Source organism: Dreissena polymorpha, chromosome 2 (genome assembly GCF_020536995.1).
Source record: "Dreissena polymorpha isolate Duluth1 chromosome 2, UMN_Dpol_1.0, whole genome shotgun sequence".
Lineage (NCBI taxonomy): Eukaryota > Metazoa > Mollusca > Bivalvia > Myida > Dreissenidae > Dreissena > Dreissena polymorpha.
Genome location: NC_068356.1, coordinates 23973925 through 23988191, shown reverse-complemented (window position 1 = coordinate 23988191; position 14267 = coordinate 23973925). Strand labels below are relative to the sequence as shown.

At 35.8% G+C, this 14267-nt stretch overlaps 2 protein-coding genes across 6 annotated transcripts in view; one reads left to right on the top strand and one right to left on the bottom strand.

The window, feature by feature from the left end:
* Window positions 1-3479: 3479 nt before the first annotated feature.
* LOC127866247 (peptidyl-prolyl cis-trans isomerase A-like) lies at window positions 3480-9453 on the top strand. The gene is made up of 5 exons (XM_052406674.1): window positions 3480-3645; window positions 3891-3921; window positions 5045-5230; window positions 8724-8799; window positions 9202-9453. Exons 1-5 carry the CDS (start codon window positions 3511-3513, stop codon window positions 9338-9340), a joined length of 567 nt encoding a protein of 188 aa, XP_052262634.1. The 5' UTR covers window positions 3480-3510; the 3' UTR covers window positions 9341-9453.
* A 1325-nt stretch (window positions 9454-10778) lies between these two features.
* The window catches only part of LOC127866243 (transmembrane protein 94-like), a 97639-nt gene continuing 94150 nt past the window's right edge, over window positions 10779-14267 (bottom strand). For 4 of the 5 annotated variants that reach the window (XM_052406667.1, XM_052406666.1, XM_052406665.1 and 1 more), the window contains 2 exons: window positions 12703-12870; window positions 10779-12025 (listed from right to left, as the gene is read on the bottom strand). In XM_052406667.1, the coding sequence (XP_052262627.1) occupies window positions 11953-12025; window positions 12703-12870 (241 nt within the window). In that variant the 3' untranslated portion in view covers window positions 10779-11952. Of the gene's footprint in view, window positions 12026-12702; window positions 12937-14267 lie in introns of those variants that run through there. The other variant, XM_052406668.1, reaches the window with a different exon arrangement.

Below are 14267 nucleotides of genomic sequence, written 5' to 3'. Positions count from 1 at the left end.
ATACATTTAAAATGTAACATCCATGGCATTTTGTAAGTCCAATATTGTACAAATGTCTTGCATTGATGTCTATAGCATATACATATTATAAATGTAGCTGTTTAAATGTAATGCAACATTCAGCATTATTGTATACAATGTATGTCAAGATCATAATGAATTGTCCCATGTTGATATAGGCGTCCTGTTCATTATTATTTATTATTTATTTTTGTTTGCAGCAAAATAATACAGATCATTTAAGTGTGTCTCTATGTCACATGTGGAGGTATAAGGCAATGTCTTCTAAAGCTGAGTGTGTTACTAAATTATTTTTGAAAAACAGAGCTTCTATTTAATAGCCTTGTATAATCTTATAAACCCAGTGCATTAATAATGAGTAACCTTTCTATGTTTATTGTTGTTATTATTGTTGTTTTTGTTATAATAATAAATTAATAAATGCTATATTTATTACTGTTTTTTTTTGTCTACATATGATTATTTATGTGGATTTTATGTGCAGTATGGCCATGATGAGCATTTCTAACTGTGTGTTATAGTAGTCTTGGAATTGTAAACAGATATTATTGCAAGATTTACTAACAGTTTTGTCTGAAACTTATTATGTAAAGATTTCTTAAAGTTTGTGAAATTCTTGTGTGGGTGTATCATGATAAATTGAGGAATTTTCTGACAGCAAGCAATCAAAATCCAGAAACAGTCAGGACAGGAATTCTTGTTTTTGTGCACTTCTTATACAACTGAACCAAACACAAATTATAAACATATTAAAAATTATTTAAAAAACGGATCAACACCATGGAATGGTCAATGCAAGGCATGGGGGTTTACACTGGTTTTAGGGCTTTTTAAACCAATTGTATAAATATGCTATTTATCACTTCATTGTGTACAGCATAACCAGATTAAAACAATATCATAGTGTTCTTTTGATCTTAGTTTGAAAACATCCTTATAGAACTTAGACTCAGTTGGTGCCACTGGCCATGTTCTAACATACTGGTAGATGCTTTTCACTATTAAGAGAGTATAATAGTATTGTCATAATAACTTAAGTTACTGTTGTTTTTTTCATCAACAACACTTGATTATTTTGTTGGTATCCAGTGACTTACATGAGAATTCATGAATGATATTGATACAAGGTCACATTGTCGAATTGACCAGAGCACTTGGGTGAGTAGGTGGATGGGTGTGTGTGTTGGGGGATGGATGGATGGGTAGGGGTTTGAGTGTGTACATGCATGTTTGCATTCATGCATGTATGTATGCGCCTTATTTTTCATGATGAGGTATTTTAAAGCATAGCAAGTGTCTGGGCCATTGCATTTATTCATTTTACCAGTCTGAAAATCTTTACCACTATTCGAAAATGATGTTACATGAATATTCCTGGATCTGGATGGGTATGTTGCAGGGCCTTTCAGCGTTGGCGCAACACTTAGAGAGAGTGGTTAGTCCCACTGTAGGACAGTTGACCTGAAACTGCCAACTGTGTCTGCGCAACTACTCTTTCTTCCAGAGTGTTTCACTCTATTAGTGTCTTATAGAAAAAAAGTTCTTATATACTAGTAGTAGGATTTTGCACTTGATTGGTATGAAACTGACTTTTTGACAGAGTATTTTTTAACAATCTTATCTGCTTAATAGTCTGAGAAATTCTTAGGGGTAACTCTATGTTTAGATTGCTGTACTGGGGTAGGGAAGTCTTGGCTAGGCAGGGCTGGTACCAGCCCCTCAACCATCTTGTGGCCTTTCTTCTCTCCTAGAATGGTGGGATCTTCATACCTTTCAGCATATTTGTCACGCAGCCAGGTGTTTTGGTAGTATAGTTGCTGGTAATAAATCTCGCCGATTGTTTTTTGATCTTTTCAACTTTGTCTACATCTTTTTGAAGGACAATAGAGCTATATCCTAGAGTAGACCTTACTAAGGCAAAGTATTCTGATTTACAACAGGATTCTGGGCAGCGTTTCAGGTTGCTTCTAAGAAAGCCAAGTGTGGAATTTGCTTTTTTGGTGATCTTATTTTTATGTGAGCTCCAATTTAGGTCTTCTGATATAGTTACTCCAGGGTATTGGTTTTCTGGGACTTGTCGAAGGATGTGGTTATCGAGATGGTAGAATTTTGAGGTTTTCTGGTTGATGGTTAGGAATATAGTTTTTTTTAGCGTTGAATCTCATGCCCCATGTGTTGGCCTAGATTTCTAGTTTATTCAAATCTTGCTTTACGATTATATGGTTCTGGCGACTTCTGACAGTGCAGTATAGTAAACAATCATCTGCAAATAGGCGGACTGAGTCGGGTAGATCTTTGATGTGGCAGAGGAATAGTAGGGGACCAAGGACTGTGCCCTATGGTACGCTGGAGTCCACTGTTTCCGGATTTGATTTCTCTGTTTCCACAACATCTTTCATGCTCGTGTCTGAAAGGAACTCCTCAAGCCAGTGGTTGATGTAACTATTGACATTATTCTGGTCCAGTTTATGTAGGAGCTTTTTATGTTGGACAGTATAGAAGGCCTTGAAGAGGTCCAAGATAGCCATGTCTATCTGCTACTAGTCATAGTTGGTAAGAGGGTCTTGGATAGTGGTCAGTAATTGCGTTTCCCATGAGTAACCAGTACGAAAGCCATGGTTAAGTGTAGTTAGGATGCTGTTATTTTCCAGGTGGTTCAGTATGTGTTTGCATATGATATGTTAAAGGAGCTTACATGTTACCCTTGTGAGGGAGACGGGTTTTCGTTTAGATGGACGTCGCCTTTCTAGAAAACAGGTGAAACGAAAGCATCTTTCCAATCCCTCGGAGGCTTTCCTAAGTTTAAGGATATTTGGAAGATTTTTGATAATACAGGTGCTAACTGGCTGGCACAGGTCTTCAATACCAAGTTTGGAATTATGTCTGGTCCTAGTTGCAATAATTAAACTCTCAGCTTTATAACCCAAAGGAAAATGCATAGGAACACTGATACTGCAAAATCTTATCAACGTTTACCTGTCTTAAGCTCAAACTCATGCGAATGGTACCATTAAAGCAAGAAGTAATGGCTTTTGATTTACTGTGTTATTGTTTCGTACGCCTCCCAAGGCCGCCATAGCAAAAATTATTAAAGCTCTGTGAGTACGTTTATATGGACTAGTCTGGTCCTTGGGCTTTGATGTTCAAGTAGTTTCTCAACGCTCATTGTATTGCCGCTGAGTGAAGGTATTTGTGTATGACATGATGATGATGACCACGAGTAATATTTATTTGCGATAAATAGTGCTGTGTAACCGTTCAGACTATCTTCACACCCAATCGTGATACATCGGCTCACTCTGGATCAGCAGACGATTTATTTCATTTATTGACATCGGCTATCTCGGATTCCTCCCATTCGGTACCCCTCGCAGATTATCATATATCCGATGTTTGACGGAAAGGGCCGAGAATGTGCGATTGTGGGATTCCTCCGTAAGATTTAAGAAATAAATCGTCTGCTGATCCAGAGTGCTTCACACCATCAGAATGGTCTTAAACGCGAGGCTTCTTCGAACTGTTTTTGTCGGACAACATTTGAGGTTTTTTGCAAACATGCCAAACCCAAAAGTGTTCTTCGACATAAAGATCGGCAAGTCACCCGCTGGAAGGATATGCATGGAGGTATAAAACACAAATTGTGAAGGTCACATTGGAACACGACTTAAGTGTCAATCTTTTCGGATCATTCGATTTCGGATAATTGTACTTGTATTTATACTTTTGAATGTATGACACGAGTTTTAACCATTTGTATGTGCCAGTTTAATGGCTAAATTTTCTGTTCAATTATCATATGTCCGATATATATGTGAACAACTAAAACATATCAATAAATAGTTTGTAATTATTTATTTGGGTGATTTCAGTTGTTTGCCGACACAACACCAAAGACAGCAGGTCAGTATTTAACAAGGTAAAGTTTTGATTGTCAAACATAACCCCAGAATTGCACTTAAACTGTTTTTGTTTGAATTTCTAAGGAAAATACACATGACATCACAGTATGAATTTATTACCTTGATTAGGTTCTGTGCCAACATTTTTTTATTTTCGAATAACTTGGGCTAACATGGATCACTTTTACCCAAAATTACATCCTCTGTAAGGCTGTTTTCCAATTGCAAACGGTAAAAAGGGCTCTTTTCCATTGGCAAAATGTAATATTTTATCCAAAAAAATCTGACCAAAAATATGCCAAACTTTTCCAATAAAATCAATAATTGGTTTATTGAGTGTATTATACAGCAATTTAATACCCTAGCACTTTATAATACAAATTTCAGAAAGCAGTTAAAGATGCACTGATAAACAATTGGTATACTGTTTTAATAAAATTATATAAAATTAAATACTGTTTAATTTTTCCCAATTTCATAGTTTATAGTGCCTATTTTCCCAATTTAAAAGGCACAGGCTGTTAAATATAAAGCGAAAAAAAAACTGACTTGAGATGAACAGTGTCTTGTACATATACACTTCATGGTAAGGAATTATTTCAAGTTTCAATTAATGGTATATGAAATGTGGAGGCAGGGGTTTTCAGTCTTGTATAACAGGGGCCTATTAAAAGCCCCTTCCCAATTCAAAATTTCTTTAAAATCGTGCAGTTTTCCCAAAAATCCTAACTTACACCAGCTTTTTCATTTCCCAAATCAGTAATTTTAGCGAGAATTCTTCCCAAAATGACCAATTTCTTCCAAAAATCCATAGGCTAGGGCCTCTTCCCAATGAAGCGTGGAAAACCCCTGGGAAGTAACTTGCTGTAACATTTTCAACTGGCTTTCTAGCCAACAAATCCACCAACAGAGTCTCCTGGAGCCAACATATTCCCTACCAGGGAAGAAAATATACAATCTTACATGTATATAGCAATCTGTTGTTTGTATTTCCTGTCAAATACTTCATAATACTGACAATTTTCTTTCCTGTAATAAGGAATATTTTAAACATGGCTTGTGTGAACTTTGAATGCAGAATAATCATCCTCATATTTCATATTTAATGCTTTCACTATTTTCAGAAAACTTTCGTGCATTGTGCACAGGAGAGAAGGGATTTGGTTTTAAAGGAAGCAAGTTTCATCGAGTAATTCCCGGATTCATGTGTCAAGGAGGGGACTTTACCCGCGGAAACGGCACTGGAGGCAAAAGCATATATGGTGAAAAATTTCCAGATGAAAACTTTACAAAAAAGCATACAGGACCAGGTGTGTATGTTGTTTTCATGCCCCTAACATAGTGTTTTTCTCAGGAGGGCAAATAGGCACGGCGCATTACTTTCAAAAAGGGCATTTTAACGCGCATTTTAGGCAAAATGGGGCAAAAACGTTCCATGAATACCTGGTTTTGGGAGAAACATGTAATCGCATCAGAGGCAGTTGTGGGAAAAATAGAATCAAGCACATTTATTATTTTATAGTTATTGATGTATTTAATTTACTTCAATTAATATTAATATATTTACCTTGCAGTGTCCATTAAAGTTCCATGCTGTTTCGGTAAACTGTACATCACGACAAACATAATAAAGCAATATATGCATATGAATCCAATTATACACAGATCCACTAACATATAAATGAAACCATGTTTGTCTTATCATCCAATTTTCTAACGTTAATCTTGTCAGACGTTTTAAATTTGCGAGTAAACTGAATGCTAACAATTTGCAAACACTCGTTTCAGTGATATACATCCACGGAGAAGATAACTAATAAATAGTTTTTTGGTATCTAAAACGTTTTATGCAACGTTGATTATCAGGCATTTTATTAATCCTTTCTAAATGTATTATCTCAATCGTTAATTCGATCGTTATTTGCCTTTTTTTGGCGAGAGTCAATTTATTTTCTGTATTGTCCGTTATCTTGTTAAAATTATGTAAGCGACAAGTGCGCATAGCAACGCTACATCGTATATGTCTGCCGTATACATGATTTGCATGTTGTTTTATTAGTTTACGCTACAGTCATTGTTTCAATAATTAATTACAGACGATACAAGATAAACTTGTTAGTGTTTTTTTATACCCCCACAAACGAAGTTTAGGGGGGGTATATAGGAGTGAACTTGTCTGTCGGTTGGTCTGTCTGTCGGTCCGTATTAAGTTTCCGCTCTCTAATTCAAGTAGTTTTCATCCGATCTTCACCAAACTTGGTCAGAAAATGTATCTAGATAATCTTAAGGCCAAGTTCGAACATGGGCCTTGCCAGGTCAAAAACTAGGTCACAGGGTCACTTAGTGTGTTTTTTAACATTTAGCATGGTGTCCTCTCTCTTATTCAAGTAGTTTTCATCCGATCTTCACCAAACTTGGTCAGAAGATTTATCTAGAAGATCTGAAGGCCAAGTTGGAACATGGGCCATGCCAGATCAAAAAGTAGGTCACAGGGTCACTTAGTTCGTTTTACACATTGAGCATGGTGTCCGCTCTCTATTTCAAGTAATTTTCATCTGATCTTCACCAAACTTAGTCAGAAGTTGTAACTAGATGATGTGTAGGTCAAGTTCGAACATGGGCCATGCCGGGTCAAAAAATAGGTCACGGGGGCACTTAAGTTTTAAGTTTCACAGGAGTTTTTATCCAATCTTCACCAAAATTGGTCAGAAGTTGTATCTTGATAATGTCTAGGGCAAGTTTGAATATGGGTCATGCCGGGTCAAAAACCAGGTCACTTAAAGCGTTTTAAACATCACAATGTTGTCCGCTCTCTAATTCAAGTAGTTTTCATCCAATCTTCACCAAACTTGGTCAGAAGTTGTATGTAGATGATGTCTAGGTCAAGGTTGAATATGGGTCATTATGGGTCAAAAACTAGGTCACGGGGTATCTTAGTGCGTTTTAAACGTCTCCATGTTGTCCGCTCTCTAATTCAAGTAGTTTTCATCCAATCCTCACCAAACTTGGTCACAAGTTTTATCTAAATGATCTCTATATCAAGTTTGAACATGGGCCATTCCGGGCCTAAAACTAGGTCATGGGGTCACTTAGTGCGTTTTTTAACATTCAGCATGGTGTCCGCTTTCTAATTCAAGTAGTTTTCATCCAATCCTCACCAAACTTGGTCACAAGTTTTATCTAAATGATCTCTAGGACAAGTTAGACCATGGGCCTTTCTGGGTCAAAAACTAGGTCAAGCGGTCACTTAGTGCGATTTAAAAATTGAGCATGGTGTCCACTGTTTTTTGTGAAGACGACATGCAAAATATTATGTGTCAATGCGGCATGTGCAGGTATTCGTCACGTCTGTGACAAAGCTCTAGTTTTATTTAATAACGCGTATAAATTAATGTTTTGAGATCATTGAATTATGCATGAAATGCACTATTTTCATGAGGTAGTATCCGAACAATCGCTCCTACAGACTATCGCTCCTACGCTAAATTTGACAGGACGGACAGTCGCTCCTACGATGTTTTGACAGGGCAGACATTTGCTCATACGATTTTTTGACAGGGCGGACAGTCGCTCCTATATTATTTTGCCAACCCGGACAATCGCTCCAACATTATTATATGTTGACTTACACTTAGATCTGTTATGAGCGATCCCTGTCCTACGCCCTGTCAAAACATCGTAGGAGCGAATCTCTGCCCTGTCAAAACATGGTAGGAGCGACTGTCTGTCCTGTCAAATTTAGCGTAGGAGGGAATGTCCGTAGGAGCGATTGTCCGGAATTCGTTTGGTCAAAGGGCAATTTAGATGTTATCAATAAGGGCACATGGTGGCTTTTGCTGTTGAAAAGGGCAGAGTGGCGCTCAAGAAAGGTGGCGTGGCTTAGTGCCACGCTAAAAGGGTCTGAGAAAAACACTACTGACATCTATGTATTTATGCAGGAGGAAAAGTCTGAGCACATGTGTAACTGTCCAAAGAAGCACATGGAAATAAATCAGTTTAGGTAGTGTTGGAAATGGGCAAGTACTAAATTTCGTAGGCAATCAAGACAACAAATAGCAAATCCTTCCAGATCTGGTAGTATTATGTCTGTTTGCAACTTCGTATGATGAATCTAAAGAAAATCATGTGCATAGCAGAAAATGTTCAGGCATCTGACATGAAAAAATAAATGATGAATACATGCACTATACTGGATGTAGACTAGAACAGTTTGATGCTATTGTTAATTTCGTGAGCTTTGTCTGTTTAAAAAGAATGGTAAATGGTTAAAATGAAGTTAACACTAAAAATAAGTTCTTGTATATTAATTATTGTCATATCTTTATTTGCTGTATGCTGTAATTCAGCACATTCATGTGACAGAGATTTGTTTCATAAAGAAACACAAACATTTCTGAAATTCCATTTTCTGAAGGTGACGAGTTAAAAAGCATGGCATGGGTACAACTTTAATCAATAATGATGCACACATTGTATTATGACAACTATTGGAGGTTGCAGATGCCCATTGCCCATGACATGTTACAATTCTAAGGAGGGGGGGGGGGAGTGATTTTCCACAGGTTGCTAATTGGGCTAAAATTGATTTTAGCTAAATTTCTTTGAGACCTTTATTTCAAATTTGCAACTTCTCAATCTCCTCATATAAAGTTTTTGGAGTGAAAACTGACTTAAATTGGCATTTTGTTTGCAGGTAGCCTATCATGCCTTTTAAAGTATTACTTAATCCTAAGGTCATTTCAATTGATATAAATTGTACACATAACACTAATAGTGATTCTTATTCTTTTTCAATTTGTTTAGGTATCTTGTCAATGGCCAATGCAGGACCAAACACAAATGGATCACAGTTTTTTATTTGTACAGCAAAAACTGCATGGTAAGGTCAGATATAAACATGATACACACAGAACTTCATTAGGAGTGTATTACAATTTTAAAGACTGATGACTCAACACTTAATTTGAATTGAAAGTTAACAAGTTTGAAAAAACACAACCAGTTTATTGATTAAAAACAGTAATTGTTAAAAGTAATGTCTAAAGAATATTGATATGTTCTGAGAAAATTGAAAAATTCATAATAATTTATTATCCACTTTACTGTCAAATCTTACAAATGTTTTTAGCAAAAACCAGAAGCTATGAAACTTGTCTTTCCAGTTTTTGAAAGGTCAAAAATGACTAGTACAGATGCTTCAATATTGTTGTATATTTACATAGATACAATAGATATTTTACTAAAAGACAACCGTTTACAAAGATGTAATCATTGTTTACAGGTTGGACGGTAAACACGTGGTGTTTGGGAAGGTGGATGAAGAGTCTATGTCAGTTGTTAGAGCCGTTGAGAATGTAGGGTCTGAAAGTGGGAAGACAAGCCAAGATGTGGTTATAGAAAACTGTGGACAGCTGCAATAAACTATCCAATGTGTAACATATTCATATGGATGTTTAAATGAGAAAACAGTATGCTTTGATAATGCATTTTGTTGTCATTTATCATAGATGAAATAAAGTGCGAATTAGTGAAACTTTCAGTATAATCCACTCGATTCAGGGGAAAGGAAATTAAGCTATTTTCATCATTTGAAACCAGCACAGCTTTGGATAATTGTTCAGGCTTTGCTTTATTATCTTTAAACATGGTGTAAAATAAGTTATAACTGTCAGTCTTGGGATTTTATGATTAACAGACAGTCTGAATTATACGCATATTGAAAAAATATGACATGTTATTTTACACCTTAAAATATTCTTAATTAAAAAATGGTGCATTTCACTAGAAAATACAAGCTTCATGATAGGAATTCCATATTTCTCTTTGTTACATCCTTTTCTGTATTCAATGGCTGACTGAGAAAGCAGAGTATTATGTGTTACATATTGTAAATAATCATAACGTTTTCGAGCAAGTTTGATTCAGTATCTTATGAGTTTCATACATCAACACAAAATGAACTTGTGCAATACAACGAACCAACATAACAGTCATGTAATATTCCCTAAATACATACACATTTAAGTACACCTACCTGCTGTATAATCAGCAATGCATGTATCACTATTGTCAATTATTCATTTTTATGCTCCCCTAAAAATTTTGGGGGAGCATATAGTCGCCGCTTCGTCTGTCCGTGTGTCCTTCAGTCTGTGCACAATTTTTGTCCGGGCTATTTCTCAGCAACTAATGACCAAAATTCAATGAGACTTTATGGGAAGCTTCACTACCAAGAGGATATGTGCATATTATCAGCTGGTTCTGGTCGGATGATTTTTCAAAGAGTTATGCCCTTTGAAATTTTCCATTAACTGTACATATAGTGCAATTCTTGTCCCCCCAACTACTGACTGTCATTCAATCAAGCTTTATGGGAAGCTTAACTACCTTGAGGCGATGTTATTTGTGGGTTCTGGTTAGATGATTTATTTAGAGAGTTATGGCCCTTTAAAAATTTTAAGTTGCTAAACCATCCATCGTATTATTTTGTACAAAGTTATGCCCCTCAAGATGTTTCCTTTTATCTGAATATATAGTGCAGTATTGTGACAAAAAAACAACTTTGGGGAGCATCACCCGTCTCCGACGGTTTCTTGTTAAGTATACATGTATTAATTAAATGAATATGTATAAGTTAATCTAAAGAAAAACTCAAAAGTAAAACACTAAACATTTTATGCTACAAGTTGTAATTTAGATACTTAAATGGTAGTTACCGACTACATGTAGTTTTATCTAGGTGATTAATACGAAATGACTGGTGTCAACCGAAAATGAATTGAAAAAGACAACATTACATTATGATAAACAACATTTTTAGTGCATTGAGTCCCCCAGTAAGAAATAAGCAAGATCAAATGTGTTTGGGTCACATTTAATTACTCATTACAAACACTATGATACAAGTATAAGTAATACCAAATGTATACAAAACAAGACTCTTTGAACAGAAATATTTCAACAGACACAAGCATTTCAAATGCCAACATACATCGGCACAATGTTCGGCACTGATAAAACAAAAGGCTGTACGGGTTCACATCACAACATAATTCTTTCGAACTGAAAAATATTGCACATACTTTGATAAAAGGGGCTTTCTCACAAGGCAAAATATATTAAGCAGATAAAAACAAATGTATTGATAAAATATTTAAAATCCTACAATATTCAACTGCCATTGTGTTCAGAGCATTTTATGTAAATTGACACTACATGTACATACATATTAAGGTTATTCATTGATTTAGCTGTGTGATTAAAGGTGGTTATAGAACCGCCACTTATTTACGTATAATCTCAAGGTTAGGAAATAAATTGATCATTCACTGAAAGCATCACTTTTTTATTTTAAGCTGCAGAACAGTAAACAAAATCACTCCTGATAAGCTGAATCATCTTGCAGATGTATTGTGTCATCAAAATGTGTGCTATACGTCATCCATGTGTATGGTTGGGAAAATCAATTATCTATGCTTCGTAGCTTAATTATAATTGTGTCAAGTTCTTATGCATTCAATGGAAAAGCATATTTTAAAGATTCTTTTTTGTGTACCAGTATTTTGTAATTATTGTGAAAAATGGTTTCTTACGCATTTTCAATTGTGCGAAACTGACACTGCTAAACCGATATAATTCTTGGAAAAACGTTTCTATTTCTGATATTTTCACTGATTTTAATGACGTAAAAAAAATAAATTTTTTACTGAAATTTAATTGTCTTTCAACAAAAAACTTGTTATGTTCCATGTAAACTATATAAAATATATATTAATAATCATGATTTAACTAGTCTTGTATAAGACAAGTTTTGTGCGAGACAGTAGATGGGTGCTGTCAACAAGAGGTATTAAAGCTCCTCAAACTGTGAACAATTTTGAAGTAATCTTGGCATGTATACCACAGCCAGGCGCAGATAATAATCAGCTTCTTGCTCTTTAACCATTTTGACAGAATAAGTCACCTTTTGTATGATAATGTACAAATACATTACACCGTTTTATAGGTGCTTAAGTTGAATTCATTTCACAGATCAAAATGGCGAGTTCATGCCCAGCTTTGTTCCAAAGTCCAGTCTAGCTCGCTTCTGACAGCGAACTGCAACCCTGTAAATTAAATGGACATCATTAAATCTGGACAAGCATAGTCATTCAGAAAGTGAGAATACTTCTCTGTAGTTTTAATTATGTCAGTTGCGCATGCAGTAATATGGTCTAGCAGTACAGAACACGTTTTTGCATGTGCAACTCCCTTTTTCAGGATATTTTGGTTTTTAAGGAAATTATGGGTAATTTTCATTGTATAGTTCATTTACTTCAGCAATATACACAAATACTTAATGTATCAATATAGTTAGGTATCGCATATATTTAGGAGAATAGTTAGATATTTACATGCTCAGAAAAAGCATATATCAAAACACAATGACACAATTCCAGTCAGGAAAACAGTGACATGTGAGCTTCTGGGCATGATGCATGCGAGTAAAGTGTCGTATTAGATTAGCCAGTGTAGGAAGCACTGGCTAATTCAGGGATGACACTTAATGCTTTTATGGAATTGTTTGTTTCAATAAAGTATCTATTTAGCAAAAATCCGGCTTATCAGGGACGACACCTTCCGCTTTTATCGTTTTATGGATTGTTTGTTTCAATAAAGATTCTTAGCAAAAATCCAGTTAAGTCAGAAAGTGTCTTCACTTATTAGCCTGTGCGGACTTATGCACATGCATTAAGCAGAAATATCTTAAGAATGAAACTCATATAATCAGTTGTAAGCTTACTTGACTTCCCGATGTTTCACGAGTTCATTGATGATCACCATGACTACGGGGAAGGCCAACCCTAAGCTCCACACGCCGGGGTGTACGTCTGACAGGGCCATTGTATGGCGCACCTCTCCACTACGCACAGACACATCACACACACAGAATACTATCTGGCCACATAGTCTGCAGCAGGGAGAAAGAGAGCCTTAGGACACATCACACACACAGAATACTATCTGGCCACATAGTCTGCAGCAGGAAGAAAGAGAGCCTTAGATAATCATAGAAACTGGAAATGACACGAAACGATACAAGAGCTGTCAGAGGACAGCGCGCTCGACTATTCGAGTGCTTGACATTATAATTATAACGTAAGCCGTCATGGGGAAATCGTTCTTAATCAATAATTTATTAGACGATCAAAAAATTGGGGGAGGGGGATAGGGGGGGGTGAGAGTGGGGTGTGGCAATTTATTAGATGATGTTTAAAAGAAAAAAAAATGGGGGGGGGGGGGTAAGAGAGGGGTATAATGTGGGGTGTGGTAATTGATTAGATGATGTTTAAAAAAAAAAATTGGGGGGGGGGGATTCTGGGTACGGGCGTGTGGTATTGTTTGGGTGGAATCCATTGTGTTATTCAGGTAAGTGTTGTTTTGTCAAAGTAATAATAAAATGTGATCATAAATAAAGAAGTTACCCCGTTATGGCAATTTAAGCAAAATGTTCAATTATCTAAGTGTAAAAGGGGCCATAATTATGTCAAAATGCTTGATACAGTGGTCTGCTCTTGTTTATAGGTTGCGGTCATGTTGGTAAACAAGTATGCAACATAAAAAAGCAATATGTCAAAGGATATAGGAAATATTTGGGGTAGTACGCAAACTTTAACATAGATTTATCAATAATATGCATATTCTACGTATAAAAGGGGCAATAATTATGATAAAATGCTTGATAGAGTTGTCTGCTCTTGTTTATAGGTTGGGGGAGATGTTGGTAAACAAGTATGCAAAATATGAAAGCAATATGTCAAGGGACAATGAAAATAAATGGGGTAGTACGAAAACTTTAACATTTGCTGCATATTTTAAGTGGAAAAGGGGCCATAATTATGACAAAATGCTTGATAGAGTTGTCTGCTCTTGTTTATAGGTTGGGATCATGTTGGTAAACAAGTATGCAAAATATGAAAGCAATATGTCAAGGAACAAAGAAAATATTTGGGGTAGTACAAAAACTTTAACATTTACACACTAACGCAGACGCCGACTCCACGGTGAGTAGGATAGCTCCACTATATATATTTCATATACAATAGTCAAGCTAAAAATGAAACTTCTGACAACCAGTCTGTGATATTGTTCTATTTTGTCTAGTTAGTATATCTACTTGGATTACTCATGCAGTTCTACAGCAGAGATACCAAACTTTATATACCGTAGATTTTAAAGACAAAAAGAGTATTAATGACAAAATTCAATAAAATCTTCAACAACCTCACAATTCAATAAAAAAGCTCATACAGTTTTAGTACTCATGACTAAGTGACAATAACTGAACCAAACGGACTCTTTACCAAT